Here is a 15000-nt window from a genome sequence, read left to right on the forward strand (position 1 = left end):
TCATAGCTCCTCACATCATTTCTTTTCAGCATTTGGAAGCTCCTAGAAAACAATTATATAAAGTATTTATTAAAAGTTCATTCCCTTTCCAACATCAAACTTAATTACAAATCAGTTTCTTACACTATGACGACAGGAATGAGGCAGGATTGTAGGATGTTTATCATCATATCATAAAAGAGGAAAAAACTAAGGTAGTCGGACGCATGCGCACACTATGGGAAAAAATAAAGTAAACAGTAATTGAAAAGATGAAAATCAAGCAATTTTATGTTTAATTTTATCAAAAATATATCATTATTTTTCCGGTGATTAAAGATTTAACCTTGCAGCCGAGAGCGGCATTGCCAAATTACATTAAAACCAGTGTAATATGAGCTTAATGAACAATTACACAAAATTAAAAATAAACAAACCAATAATTTCAAATTTAATTTGAAATATATAACCACTATACAAGAATATCACCGATCACATCTTGAGACCCAGCTATTATCATCGAAAAACGAAAACAGCATCAAAGATTAGTTTTTTCGCGAATTCAGAATGAAATCCAACCTGTTGCATCCCGGGACGTCGATATATTCATTCAAGGTGTTCATAAAACGTTTAAATAACAGCTTCTCAATGGTTCGGTAGGGAAGTCTTCAGGTAACCCAGATCGTGGAAGATTTCCAGATGTAATGATCAGAAATATTTTAGGGAAACCCCTCGAAGATCCATATTTGTGATGAAATATGAATTATTTGGCGTTTTCATATTCTATACTTTGCTTTCAATATGTTCTATCAAAACTATAATTGGTAACCTTTCGTGAAAATCCCATAGGATGTTTTATTTTTCTTTATATTTTTTATGACATACGAACTCTCTCGCATTTTATTTTTCTATATGGTATGCTTTCTATATTTTCCATTTAAACTATAATTGGAAACCTTGTTTACCATTTCTGACCAATAACGTCTGAATTTATTCACCATTTATTTTCGCGTTTTAATTTTGACTCACGAATTGTTTTCGTCAATTGTATATATTTCTAGATTCTGTATTTTGAATTCTATACTTTCAGAAGTGTTGTGCTAATGAATAAAATTACCATCGATAAGTAGAAAATATATATTCGAATATATGAAGCATTGCAAACAAATGAAAGCCTTACTTGTTTCAATTCTCTCTCTCTCTCTCTCTCTCTCTCTCTCTCTCTCTCTCTCTCTCTCTCTCTCTCTCTCTCTCTCTCTCTCTCTCTCATGAAAAAAATTCATAAACAGACCAAGGCAGAATATTTGAAATTTCTGGCTGAGGTCAAAAGTAGAAAGAAAGTATATAAGACTTCGGAGAATAATTAGTCAGTGTAGAATATGTACGTATACACACACGCAGACACATATACAACACATATATATCACATACACACAAACACACATACACACACACACACACACACACACACACATATATATATATATATATATATATATATACCTCAACATTATGGAACGTCTTATTGATGAACTCTAGAAACCATAATCGTTCTTTGTCAGATTCCTTGACCAAGCAGGATCTTCTACATGTTTTCTAAGAAATACCACAAATAATGAATTTATACCTTCGTGAATTTTCCTGTCTCATATTTTGGCAGGACTTCAAAAATAAAATATAAGAATGGAGCTCAGAAAAACAAGCTTTTAGAAGTACAAAAACTCCCAGCTTTTCATATCTCGCGAAATAAAAGGTCAACACATGGGCTCATGCTTTATAAACAAATGCCATCGGTTTGTCTATTGATCGGATTCACAGCCTTCAACCTCTCGGACAGGTCTCTGTTTTTATATGATGGAAGACAGGTCGATATAGATTTGGGATACAGGATTCAAATGACTTAGCGGTATTTGTGCGTCGCTGTTAGAGTTATAGTTTGCTCATATTTTTCGGTCAAGGATTTATTGGAAGAATATATCATATATATATATATATATATATCACAAACACACATGGTCACATACGCACATACCCACACACACACACACACATATATATATATATATATATAATATTATATTATATATATATATATATATATATATATAGTTATATATATATTAAATTATATATATTATATGTATTATATATAATATTATATATGATTATATAAATATAAATATAATATACATATATATATATATTTTTTTTAAATATATTATTATATGTATATATATATATGTGTTTGTGTTGTTGTGTGTTGTGGGTGTGTGTGTGTTGACACCTACAACATTGTGGATTTTTTCACCCGCTGTATCGACTGGAGCTACTCTTATTATTATTATTATTATTATTATTATTATTATTATTATTATTATTATTATTATGAGTTTATGATATATTCTAAAGCCTCTACAATATCTTCCCGGTTGCAGTACGGAAGCCAAAACGCCACAAAGCCACAACGAACCAACCCGTAAAACCCACAAACAACACGTAAAGGCAATCGAACGGCGCCTGCGTCCGTTTCCGTAGCCTCCCAGCATAAGTAACCGATTTCTTTTTCCCTCCGACCAATTTAGATAAGTGTTCCTTACTGAATGGATATACTCCATTTCGGGGCGAACGGCCTTGCTCTCGTGAGCGATTTACTCGCAAATGGAACCCTGAGTGAACGCTGTTCGTCTGGTCTTTATCTCCGGAATGGTTCGGCAGGCTGCTGCGTTGACCCACCTCCTCCAATGCCTGTTCTAGGTTCATCGAGTCCACATATCGTACGTATTCCCAGATCACGCTCACTCACAACACACACACACACACACACACACACACACACACACACACACACACATATATATATATATTTATATAGATATATATATATAATATATATACAATATTATATATATATATTATATACCTCCTATCACATTTCCGTGATTCATACACATATATCGAGCTACAATGGTCCTTTTAATATCTAATTAGCTCTACCTCGGAATTAATATATTTTCATATATGCTTAACCGAAGGGGAATTGTTTTTCTCGATAATAAGACTTGCCCGGACCAGGGCGCGAACCATGGAATCCTTTCAAATCCAGGAATGTCCGTGAAGCTTTTACCTACTGCACCACCTCGGTGGTGTAGTAGGTAAAAGTTTCACTGACGTTCCTGGATTTGAAAGGATCCATGGGTTCGCGCCCTGGTTCGGGCAAGTCTATTATAGAGAAAAAATTCCCCTTCGGTTAAGCATATATGAAAATATATTAATTCCGAGGTAGAGCGAATTACATATTAAAGGACATTGTAGCTCGATATATTGTATATATATAATAATATTATATACTTATATATATATTATATATTATAATAATATATAGATATATTATATAATATATAGATATATATATATATATATATGTGTGTGTGTGTGTGTGTGTGTTGTGTGTTTTTTTGTGTTTTGTGTGTGGTTGAGTGTGTGTGTGTTTATGTATGTATATATCTCTTGATGTTTTGATTCGTAAAATCCTCATAGAATAAACTTATGTTGAAGAAAACTGAAATAGCAGGAATAAGAATAATGTAAAATCTATAGGTAGAAAATGTTTGAAATTCAAATTTCCTAATGACAAACCATCCGGAATTCATAGAAATTTCGAAGGCACACTGATAGAACATTTAAAGAATGTCCAAAATATATTATAGCAAAATGTACACTCATTTCATTTTCAATTTCCTACACTAATAATAACTCTTAACAAGAGAATGTCAATGTTATAATTCAACAGCAAATTATCAAAATAATTCTCAGATTATTTTCTGTTATTTTCATCTAGTTAAATATACTTGACATAGAACATTCATATTTAAAAGAGAAGTATTTGGTACCTTTCAGCAATATAGGACTGATACCTTTAGTTTTCTGATATCAAAGAGATATATTTATAGTCTTAATTTTTCATAATATCATAATACCATTTTATAACACCGGCATTTAAATTTATCATAGACGAAATCACATCCACAAAAGTTAATTACCCTTTTTTGTCAAATGAGAGGAAAGAAAAATTTTTATTCATATCGAAAAGGGTTTAACTCCGTCAAATATAATTTATCTAAAATTCCTGTGTAGAGAGGCCTGCTGATATTTTTCAAAAAGTACAAAAATGCCTGGTTCCAATAATTTCCAATTAAAGGTACGCGAGAGAGGTTAATTTTTTCCTATTTTTTTACACACACACACACACACACACACACACACACACACACATATATATATATATATATATATATATATATATATATATATATATGTGTGTGTGTGTGTGTGTGTGTGTGTGTGTGTGTGTATGTATGTATGTATAGTATGTATGTATGCATGCATGTATGTATATACATATATTGTCAGCATTTTCGTATAAACATTCAGCATCCAAACTATACACTTTCATAAACGAGATTTGGCTCAACTACACATATTATATCCCCACCTTGGCTTTCATGGGAAAGTAGAGAGAGAGAGAGAGAGTAAGGAACACATCAAAGCAAACCAAAGGTTGTAGCACTGAAAGAGAGAGAGAGGGAGAGAGAGAGAGAGAGAGAGAGAGAGAGAGAGAGAGAGAGAGAGAGAGAGAGAGTAAGCAAATCATTATAGTAAAGTATGGGTTGTAGCACTGAAAGTGAAAGAGAGAGAGAGAGAGAGAGAGAGGAACACATCACAGTAATGTATAGGTTGTAGCACTGAAAGAGAGAGAGAGAGAGAGAGAGAGAGAGAGAGAGAGAGAGAGGAACACACATCACAGTAAAGTATAGGTGTAACACTGAGAGAGAGAGAGAGAGAGAGAGAGAGAGAGAGAGAGAGAGAGAGAGAGAGATTAAGGAACACATTTAATGAAACCAAAGGTTGTAGCACTGAAAGAGAGAGAGAGAGAGAGAGAGAGAGAGAGAGAGAGAGAGAGGTCACATCGACCACAAGGTTCTCAATGGCAAAGCCTCATAAAACAGAATCTAGAGGATTTGTAAGGGATGTGATCCCTCGTAAAAGGAGGCTGAAATGGTTATTCAGAGACCCTGTGCTATAGAATTATATTGACTTTTTTTTAGATTGACAGTACAAGACATGTTATTTCTCTCTCTCTCTCTCTCTCTCTCTCTCTCTCTCTCTCTCTCTCTCTCTCTCTCTCTCTCTCTCTTAAAGATGATTCCTTTCTAAAGTATTTTTATTTTAATGTACTCACAGTATAATTCTTATTATTATTATTCGTTATTTTTTCTCTCCCTTAAGAGTTTTCGTTTATCGAAATCTTGATTTATATGCACGGTATAATACTTTTTGTTATTGGTTTTTTTTTCTTTCTTTTTTTTAGTTTCTAGAGAGCTCCCTTTCTCAAGATTTGCGACTTCCTGTATTCACAATATAAGACTTTACCATTATTATCATTTATTTTACTTTCTAGTGAGCTTTCCTTTCTCGAGAGATGTGCAATACTTATCATATGTCTGATATTCAATGAGGTCAAATTCGTATTCCTCACAAATTCTGTATAACTCTCATAATAGAAGTAAACTACAATTATGGTATCCATCCTAAAACCAAGGAAAGGGTTAATAAGTGTTAAAGACATATTGATGTGTAATAAAAAATACTTTTTTTTCATTTATTGAGTAGAGAGACTCATAGCAGTAGAATATTAAAAAAATTATATTTCCTTTAAGGAATCTTGCTAGAGAATTTGATACCAAACTTTTGCGTCTATTTTCCATTATATTTTGGAAGTGTCCTTCAGACTCAAATAGTATCTAAAATCAAGATTTAAAGTTAGTAAACACGTAAAAATACATTCCCTCGTTTATTATGGAATAGTTCTCAGATCAAAATAAAAAATGCAATGGAAAGAATCCCACGAAAAAGCTAGTCATTTTTCTTTCAAATTACAACGTAACGTAAATTATTTATAAGCCCGTTCATTCATACTTTCTAATGTTTGTAAATTCAAGTGTTCCTCATGTTCCTCAAATCTGTAGTACTTAACACTATATTTAAGACAAGGTATTAGGTGTCATCTCCACGAAGAATATTTTGTATAAATTATCTTACTACAGCAAAGGTTACTAATACGTAATTCATATCTATATTTTAGATTTAGTATTGTGTCTATAGAAATCTTAAAGAAACCGAAGTCATTATAGCTTATGTATCACTGACCATCTTAAACTATCATAAAAACAAAGGCATAAACACAGTCCATATAATCATTCCTACAGAAAACGTAGGTATCATTAATCATCCAAAAAATGCACATTATTCTTTTGATGGTTTATGGTAAATTTAATGCGTTTTGATGAATGAAAATATGAATGAAAGGTCTGAAAGTTTAATTATTTTCCTGGCTAAAGAGATTGAAATATTGTATTTTAAATTTTCATAAACTTAGAAATATAGCAACCGCTGGAACAAACATTTTTAGGAAAGTTGGGTTTCATATGTCCAGAAGCTAAATTTGTTTGTCATGTTTCAAGAAAGTCCCTGTTAAATTTACAATCTTCATATTTTTTTGTCATTGAAATTGATAAACAGTAATTTTGGCATATATCACTAAAAGAAATCGTCATTTTATATTTTTGATCAGTTCTAATTGAAGAGCTAACGCGACTATAAAAAGAAATATCGGATACTGAAATAGACACAATTACATAACTCAGTTTGTTGAAAACAATACACTTCACAACTGCTGTGAAATATTTCTGTGTGGGATTTGGAAACTGCCGTTATTTTTATTTCAAACTTTCCCCCTCTTAAAAACAAGCAGTAACATTTCTTTCCAGGTTTCTGGGAAGTCTCCTGGCAATGAATTAGTTCTTCGGAGGCCATAAGCTTCTAAAGCTTACTAATAATTTCCAGCGAGAAAATTTAATTATACGTCAACACATGTAGTTCTATAATGGCTCACAATACACTTCTGTTATACTATTTCGCGCAGAACATTTTCTGAAGAATTTCTAGCAGTCGATTTATTTTTCAATTTTAACCAGAACAATTATTTTTTTTAAATGGGCAGTATAAATTTGCGTTTATATGAAACCGACATAAATCGTTATAAAAAGAGTGAAATTAAAACTGGTATATTGTTTAGAAGAGTGATACTTTATATATGAGGGTAACTAAGAATGTAATGATACAAAAAATTAGTAACATAAATTTGTATAAATAAAAAAAATCAAAGAAATGATATTTGGAAACTTAATTGATTCAGTTAATTGTAATCAAAAGATATGGCAGTTAAAACTAGAATTATCATAAATCATTTTCAATTATCTGACAATGAAAACTACTAACGTGTTTAGGGGTTTCAACTTTTCCTGAAGCAAAACTAAGGTATTTCTAAAACAATTATGGGTCCATTCCTCATGTCAACCGTTTGAAGGTCCATCGTCCTCCTAGATTTTCGAATATATTGCACAAGAGAAATATCTTCTGAAAAAAAGTTACGTACCTAAAATGTACCATGTCACTGTAACTTGACAATTTTAGTTACTGATAAAGGGGATTACGTTTATGGGTTGTGAAAGCGAATTTAATATCTCATCGTTCCACAAATTAAGACAAAATACATCATACCTAATTCATGATTGCAGCAGCCACAGAATTAGATAGATAATAATAATAATAATAATAATAATAATAATAATAATAATAATAATAATAATAATAATAATAATATAATAATAATAATAATATGTGGCGCCGTGGCAGAGTGGGTTAGGTCGTCAATGGACTGGTTAAGCAACATTAGGGCTGGTCAGTCGTTGGATGGGTGACCGCTCTCCTCGGCGTTGATTCCTTGGGAAAGGATCTTTACCATAATTTCCCCAGTCTACTCAGCTGTAAATAGAGTGCCTATCCCTGATGGGGTAGGGTCCAGCTATGGTTAAATAGCAAAAACTCAGCAATGATGTTAAGAAATGAAGGAATAAACGACAACGACGTAAATGGAACCTCTGGCAACAGAGGAGCTTCGTCCGGCAGCCAGGTATTCAACCCAATTGAAGGGGAAGACGGTCAGGTACTTAGAGTTCGTCATCCAGCAACTGACCACCACAACGACAGTAACCAACAGCCTGAGATTGGAGCTACAGAAACAAACCAAAGGAAGAAATGGACAAGAGAAGAAAATAAGGAAATATGGAGATGCTACATCAGAAGCAACCCGACGGAGAGAAGATATAGAAGAAGGTTGGTCACATCTGGAATGAGAGGATAACACCCCCCAAACAGACAGAGGCTGGCAGACAAGTAAGGAACATAAGAAAAAGAACTGGCTCTCCCCAACAGAAAGAGAAGAACTGGAAAGGGAAATGTCACACGACAACGAATTACACGAAGACGAACTGAGAGACGATGCCACAGAAGACGGCAGGGATGATGAGGTATCAAACAACGACACACGAAGAAACACCGACGAAATAAGAGAAGAACGGATGGAATGGGTAGAAAAGATTAGACAATGGATGGAGCCAGATACAGAGAGAACAAAGGTCCCCTCCATGAAAGCCTACAACACAAAGAAATTAAGGGAGAAAACAAGTGAGGTCAATGAAATAATGGGCATAATACACACCACCAGTATCACAGAAACAAATAACTTGGCATATGCAGGAGCAAGATCAGTAGCAGAGCTGATGGGGATTCGAACACCAACACCACCAGCACAACCAACCCAACAGAAACCAAAACAGCAACCTCTTGGAAAAGGCGCCTGGAAAAGCAAATCATGGTGATGAGATCTGACTTGAGTAAACTGAAAGAGATGGCAGAAAAAAGACTAAGAAGCAAGAAAACAAATGAGGAACTCAACGAGAAATACAAAGTACAAGAGAGGGGACTAAACAACACAATAGAAGATGTAAAACAGAGGTTTAAGGCCAAAGCACATAAGATCCAACGGTACATGAACAACAGGACAAACTATTCGGAACCAACCAGAAAAGACTATACAGCCAACTAAGAGGGGAAGACAACCGCCAAGAAATTCCTGAAGCCGAACCAAGTAAGAGACTATGGGAAAACATATGGAGCAATCCGTTATCACACAACAAACATGCAACATGGCTCCAGGAAGTCAAGGAAGAAGAAACAGGGAGACTAAAACAAAGATTCACAGAGATAACGACAGACACAGTCAGACACCCAAAAAAAAAACCTAAAGGAAAATGCCAAACTGAAAAGCCCCAGGTCCCGATGAAGTCCATGGATACTGGCTCAAAATCTTCAAGGCCCTACACCCACGAATAGCAGAACAACTCCAGCATTGTATCTCAAATCACCATGCACCCAAATGGATGACCACAGGAAGAATATCATTAGTCCAGAAAGAAAAGAGTAAGGGAAATATAGCCAGTAACTACAGGCCTATCCATCTGCGGCCTACCAAGAATAATTGGAAGTTACTAACAGGTATCATCAGTGAAAGGCTATACAACTACCTAGAGGAGACAAACACCATCCCCACCAACAGAAAGGCTGCAGAAGGAAGTGTAGGGACACAAAAGACCAGCTCCTGATAGACAAAATGGTAATGAAAAACAGTAGAAGAAGGAAAACCAACCTAAGCATGGCATGGATAGACTATAAGAAAGCCTTCGACATGATACCACACACATGGCTAATAGAATGCCTGGAAATATATGGGGCAGAGGAAAATCACCATCAGCTTCCTCAAAAATACAATGCGCAACTGAATAACAATACTTACAAGCTCTGGAATAAGACTAGCAGAGGTTAATATCAGGAGAGGGATCTTCCATGGGGGCGACTCACTGTCCCCACTACTCTTCGTAGTGTTAGCCATGATTCCCATGACGAAAGTACTACAGAAGATGGATGCCGGGTACCAACTCAAGAAAAGAGGCAACAGAATCAACCATCTGATGTTCATGGACGACATCAAGTTGTATGGTAAGATCATCAAGGAAATAGATACCCTAATCCAGACTGTAAGAATTGTATCTGGGGGCATCAGGATGGAGTTTGGAATAGAAAAATGCGTCTTAGTCAACATACAAAAAGGCAAAGTAACGAGAACTGAAAGGATAAAGCTACCAGATGGGAGCAACATCAAACACATAGATGAGACAGGATACAAATACATGGGAATAATGGGAAGGAGGCGGATATAAAAACACCCAAGAGATGAAGGACACGATCAGGAAAGAATATATGAAGTGACTCAAGGCGATACTCAAGTCAAAACTCAATGCTGGAATATGATAAAAGCCATAACACATGGGCAGTGCCAGTAATCAGATACAGCGCAGGAATTAATGGAATGGACGAAGGCAGAACTCCGCAGCATAGATCAGAAAATCGGAAACATATGACAATACTCAAAGCACTACACCCAAGAGCAAATACGGACAGTCTATACATAACACGAAAGGGAGGGAGAGGACTACTAAGTATAGAGGACTGCGTCAACATCGAGAACAGAGCACTGGGGCAATATCTGAAAACCAGTGAAGACGAGTGGCTAAGAGTGCATGGGAAGAAGTGGACTAATAAAAGTAGACGAAGACCCGAGAAATATACAGAGACAGGAGAATGTCAAATAGAACAGAGGACTGGCACAACAAACCAATGCACGGACAATACATGAGACAGACTAAAGAACTAGCCAGCGATGACACATGGCAATGGCTACACAGGGGAGAGCTATAGAAGGAAACTGAAGGAATGATAACAGCGGCACAAGATATGTTCAAAATACGATAGACGGAAATAACATCTCTCCCATATGTAGGTAGTGCAATGCGAAAAATGAAACCATAAACCACATAGCAAACGAATGCCCGGCACTTGCACAGAACCAGTACAAAAAGAGGCATGATTCAGTTGCAAAAGCCCTCCACTGGAGCCTGTGCAAGAAACATCAGCTACCTTGCAGTAATAAGTTGGTACTAGCACCAACCTGAAGGGTAATGATAGAAAACGATCAGGCAAAGATCCTCTGGTGACTATGGTATCAGAACAGATAGGTGATACGTGCAATAGACCAGACGTGAAGTTGATTGACAAAGTGAAGCAGAAAAGAAAGTATCACTCATTGATGTCCCAATACCTTGGGACACCAGAGTTGACGAGAAAAGAGAGGGAAAAAATGGATAAGTATCAAGATCTGAAAATAGAAATAAGAAGGATATGGGATATGCCAGCAGAAATTTGACCCATAATCATAGGAGCACTAGGCACGATCCCAAGATCCCTGAAAAGGAATCTAGAAAAACTAGAGGCTGAAGTAGCTCCAGGACTCATGCAGAAGAGTGTGATCTAGAAACGGCGCACATACTAAGGAAAGTGATGGACTCCTAAGGAGGCAGGATGCAACCCGGAACCCCACACTATAAATCCACCAGGTTCGGAATTAAGAGGGACAGTGAGAGAGCCAAAAAAAAAAAAAAAAAAAATTTAAATAATAATAATAATAAATAATAAATAATTATTATTATTATTATTATTATTATTTATTATTATTATTATTATTATTATTAATTATTATTATTATTAAGCCGGTGCTTTTTTTTTATGTTTTCTATCCATTTTATTTTAGTTGGCGGAATAATTCCTTCAAATTATTTTATTATTATTATTATTTATTATTATTATTATTATTATTATTTTATTATTATTAATTATTATTATTATTAAATGGTGCTTTTTTAATTTTTTCTTTAATTCCTTTAATAATAAATTATGAAGTAGCTCCCGGATCATGCAGAAGAGGTGGTGATCCTACACCGGCGCACAATAAGTAAAGAGTGATTGGCTCCTAAGGACAGGAAGGGATGGAACCCAACCCCCCAATATAAATACCACCCATCGAATTGGAGGACTGTGATAGAGCAAAAAAGAAATAACAATAATAATGACATGGTCTCTTTTCTTGCCAGAACTTGCATGCATCCTGCGCCTGCAGAATTGCTTGCTTTGCCAACTAACAGGAATTTATTTTGCAATTCGTGACCGTGAGAATAATAATAATAATAATAATAATAATAATAATAATAATAATAATAATAATAATAATAATCATAATAACAATAATGAGAACATGTCTCTTCTTGCCAAATTTGCTTGCTTTTTCCAACTCACTGGAATTTACTTTGCAATCCGTGACGGCGAGAATAATAATAATAATAATAATAATAAATATAATAATAATAATAATAAATAATAAAATAATAATAATAATAAATAATAATAATAACATAATCCCCACACTATAAATACCACCCAGTCGAATTGGAGGACTGTGATAGAGCAAAAAAAAAATAATAATAATAATTAATAATATTGCGGACATAGTCTCTTCTTGCCAAATCTTGCATGCATCCTTCGCATGCAGAATTGCCTTCCTTTCCAACCCATTGGCATCGAATTTTCAATCCGTGAAAACCCCTGAATGTTGGTATAGAAGGAGCATTGTACAGTATTTCAATGACACGAAGAGAAAACCACGCGATATAGGAACGTTGAATTTGTTTGCGTATATTGTATGCAGCAAAGTGGTCGAATTTATTTGGAAGTATAAGGATATTATATTTTTTTATATTTGAATTTATTTCATTTTAGGAATTACGATCATTTTTTAAAGGACAATTATAACATTATTTTATCCTTTTATAAACTTAACTCTTGTAAATCTTGTATGTCAGTGTTGCTGAGATGAAGACTTTATTATTATTATTATTATTATTATTATTATTATTATTATTATTATTATTATTATTATTATTAGTATCCCAAAAGTACAAAATTACCAAAAATCTTTCAGCTTTAAGGCACCCTAAATTCATAGATTATTCCCTAATCATGTGAATCAACAATTACAATTATAATAATTGTAACGAAATTTGTTTTATGGATTTCGTTGTTATCCTTTTTATCGCATATAATTATCACTCATTATTAATTTGACATTGATTAAAAGAAAGCTTGATTATTATCAATTTTATCTCACAAGTTGCTGCATCTTTTAAAAAGATTTGTTTATCAACCATCTTGATAAGAAATATGACGATAAAAGACAGTTTTTTAATATGGACTTCATATGTAATACCCAATCGGTAGAACAAATCTCTTCAGACTTTTAAAAAGCTTTGTAACTAACCGACGCGAAATTCCCAGGGAAAATAGTAAAGGAATTTCCCCAATTCCAATTCCGAATCTGCTAGCGTTCAGTGATTAAAAAGAAATTTCCGATGAAATGCAATGGAGTGAATGAAATAATTTGGTTTTACATTTCCTCGTCACTTTCTTTTTTTTCATTTTTGGTCTGACGTCAAATTATGACCATACAGTTTTCTTAATCAATTTGACGTTTTTTTGTTAATCAACTTGACGCTGTTATTGACCAAATAGACATTTTCATTTGTGCCCAGGTGTCCCAGTGAGGAATTTTTATAACAAGCAGAAATAAATTTTACGTTTGAAGTCGACGGCGATCTATTGTTAGCCGTGCGCATTTCCGCAAATTACATTTTAAATGATTGTTTGTATATATATATATATATATATATATATATATATATATATATAATATGGTAATATATTATATATATATATATATATATATATATATATACATACATACGTATATACATACTTACATATATATATATATATATATATATATATATATATATATATATATATATATATATATGCACATATATGTGTGTATACGCCTACAATATGATTGCTCTGAGCAGCGTAACTCTTCCTACAGGTTATCCAGGAACCTTCATTAAAAAATTTGTTGTTCACTAATACAATATTCTTCCTTTCTCTTATTTTAGCTTTCACATGGGCACAATTAAGTTATAAGGATTCTTTTAGAATGTGACCTAACTTTTTATGTGATAGCAAATTTCTTTTTAGAATCTCCTCTAATATTTGACCAAATCGCTACACACATGAAGCTTCCCCTTGGCAACTAAGACTTCGCAAATATCTGCAAAACAGCGCACTCGGGCACTTTCCGATCGCTGGAGAAATATTCATATTCCACCGGAGTATTTTCACGCAGCAGAAACCGGCAAATACGAAACCCGAGCTCAAATAAGGTGACAGGAGAAATGGAAATCTGAATAGCAGGATGTCAAGGAACGTGAGAAAATGGAATCAGTTAATGGTCAAGTGTTAGACGGACAGAATTCTGGGAGGTTTCAGAGAGAGAGAGAGAGAGAGAGAGAGAGAGAGAGAGAGAGAGAGGCGCGAGGATTTCGTCCCAACGTGTCGTGACTATAAGTTAGTGTTACTTGACAGATTTAGATTTTGGATTTTCGTATGATTATATGATGGTGTATTTCGTATGGAAATGGGAACTTACGATTACGGAGAAATTCATATTACGTTGTAAACAGGAATTGTCCCGATTACGAAGAAGTTCTTATTTCATTGTAAAGTAGGTTCGTCATGATCAAGAAGAAATTTATACTTCATTTTACACCGGAATTGTCATGATTACGAAGAAACTCCAGTTGCTTGAAAAATATTCTTTTCGCTTTTTTTTCAGTTTGTAAACCATTACCGCAAAAAAAAAAGAAAACAAGAGATTTCTTTCAGTATTTTAAAGGATTTCCTTCATTCATAAACTTTTTTCAATATTTAGCATTCAGTATTTGAGTGTTCAGATCGAGCATGAATATTTTATCTGTAGACAACCACACACTTATAGTTATATGGGAAAACGTATTTCATATTTACTTTCATTTCATTCACCAAAAAATCAGTTTAAATGTTAATACATATTTATAGTCAACATATCGTTAATAAAACGAATTATTCCTTTATAGGTAATCTCAATCGAGGTAATAAAGAGATAGAAATTAGGAATAATGAAAGCTGGATCATTTATTCCATAATGGATAAATGATTTACCCTTTATCTATCATAGATAAATGATTTAACTGTTATGGAACATGAGGAAACAGAATTTGCAGTCAGTTATGACTTGAACACGTG

The 15000-nt window shown here is 33.9% G+C and overlaps 1 protein-coding gene across 1 annotated transcript in view; it reads right to left on the reverse strand.

The window, feature by feature from the left end:
- The window catches only part of LOC135207434 (cilia- and flagella-associated protein 251-like), a 77871-nt gene extending 75132 nt beyond the window's left edge, over positions 1-2739 (reverse strand). Inside the window, exon 1 of the mRNA XM_064239159.1 lies at positions 2577-2739. Coding sequence (XP_064095229.1) covers positions 2577-2739 — 163 coding nt within the window. The remainder of the gene's footprint in view (positions 1-2576) is intronic.
- Positions 2740-15000: the final 12261 nt, after the last annotated feature.

Source organism: Macrobrachium nipponense, chromosome 32 (assembly GCF_015104395.2).
Source record: "Macrobrachium nipponense isolate FS-2020 chromosome 32, ASM1510439v2, whole genome shotgun sequence".
NCBI lineage: Eukaryota > Metazoa > Arthropoda > Malacostraca > Decapoda > Palaemonidae > Macrobrachium > Macrobrachium nipponense.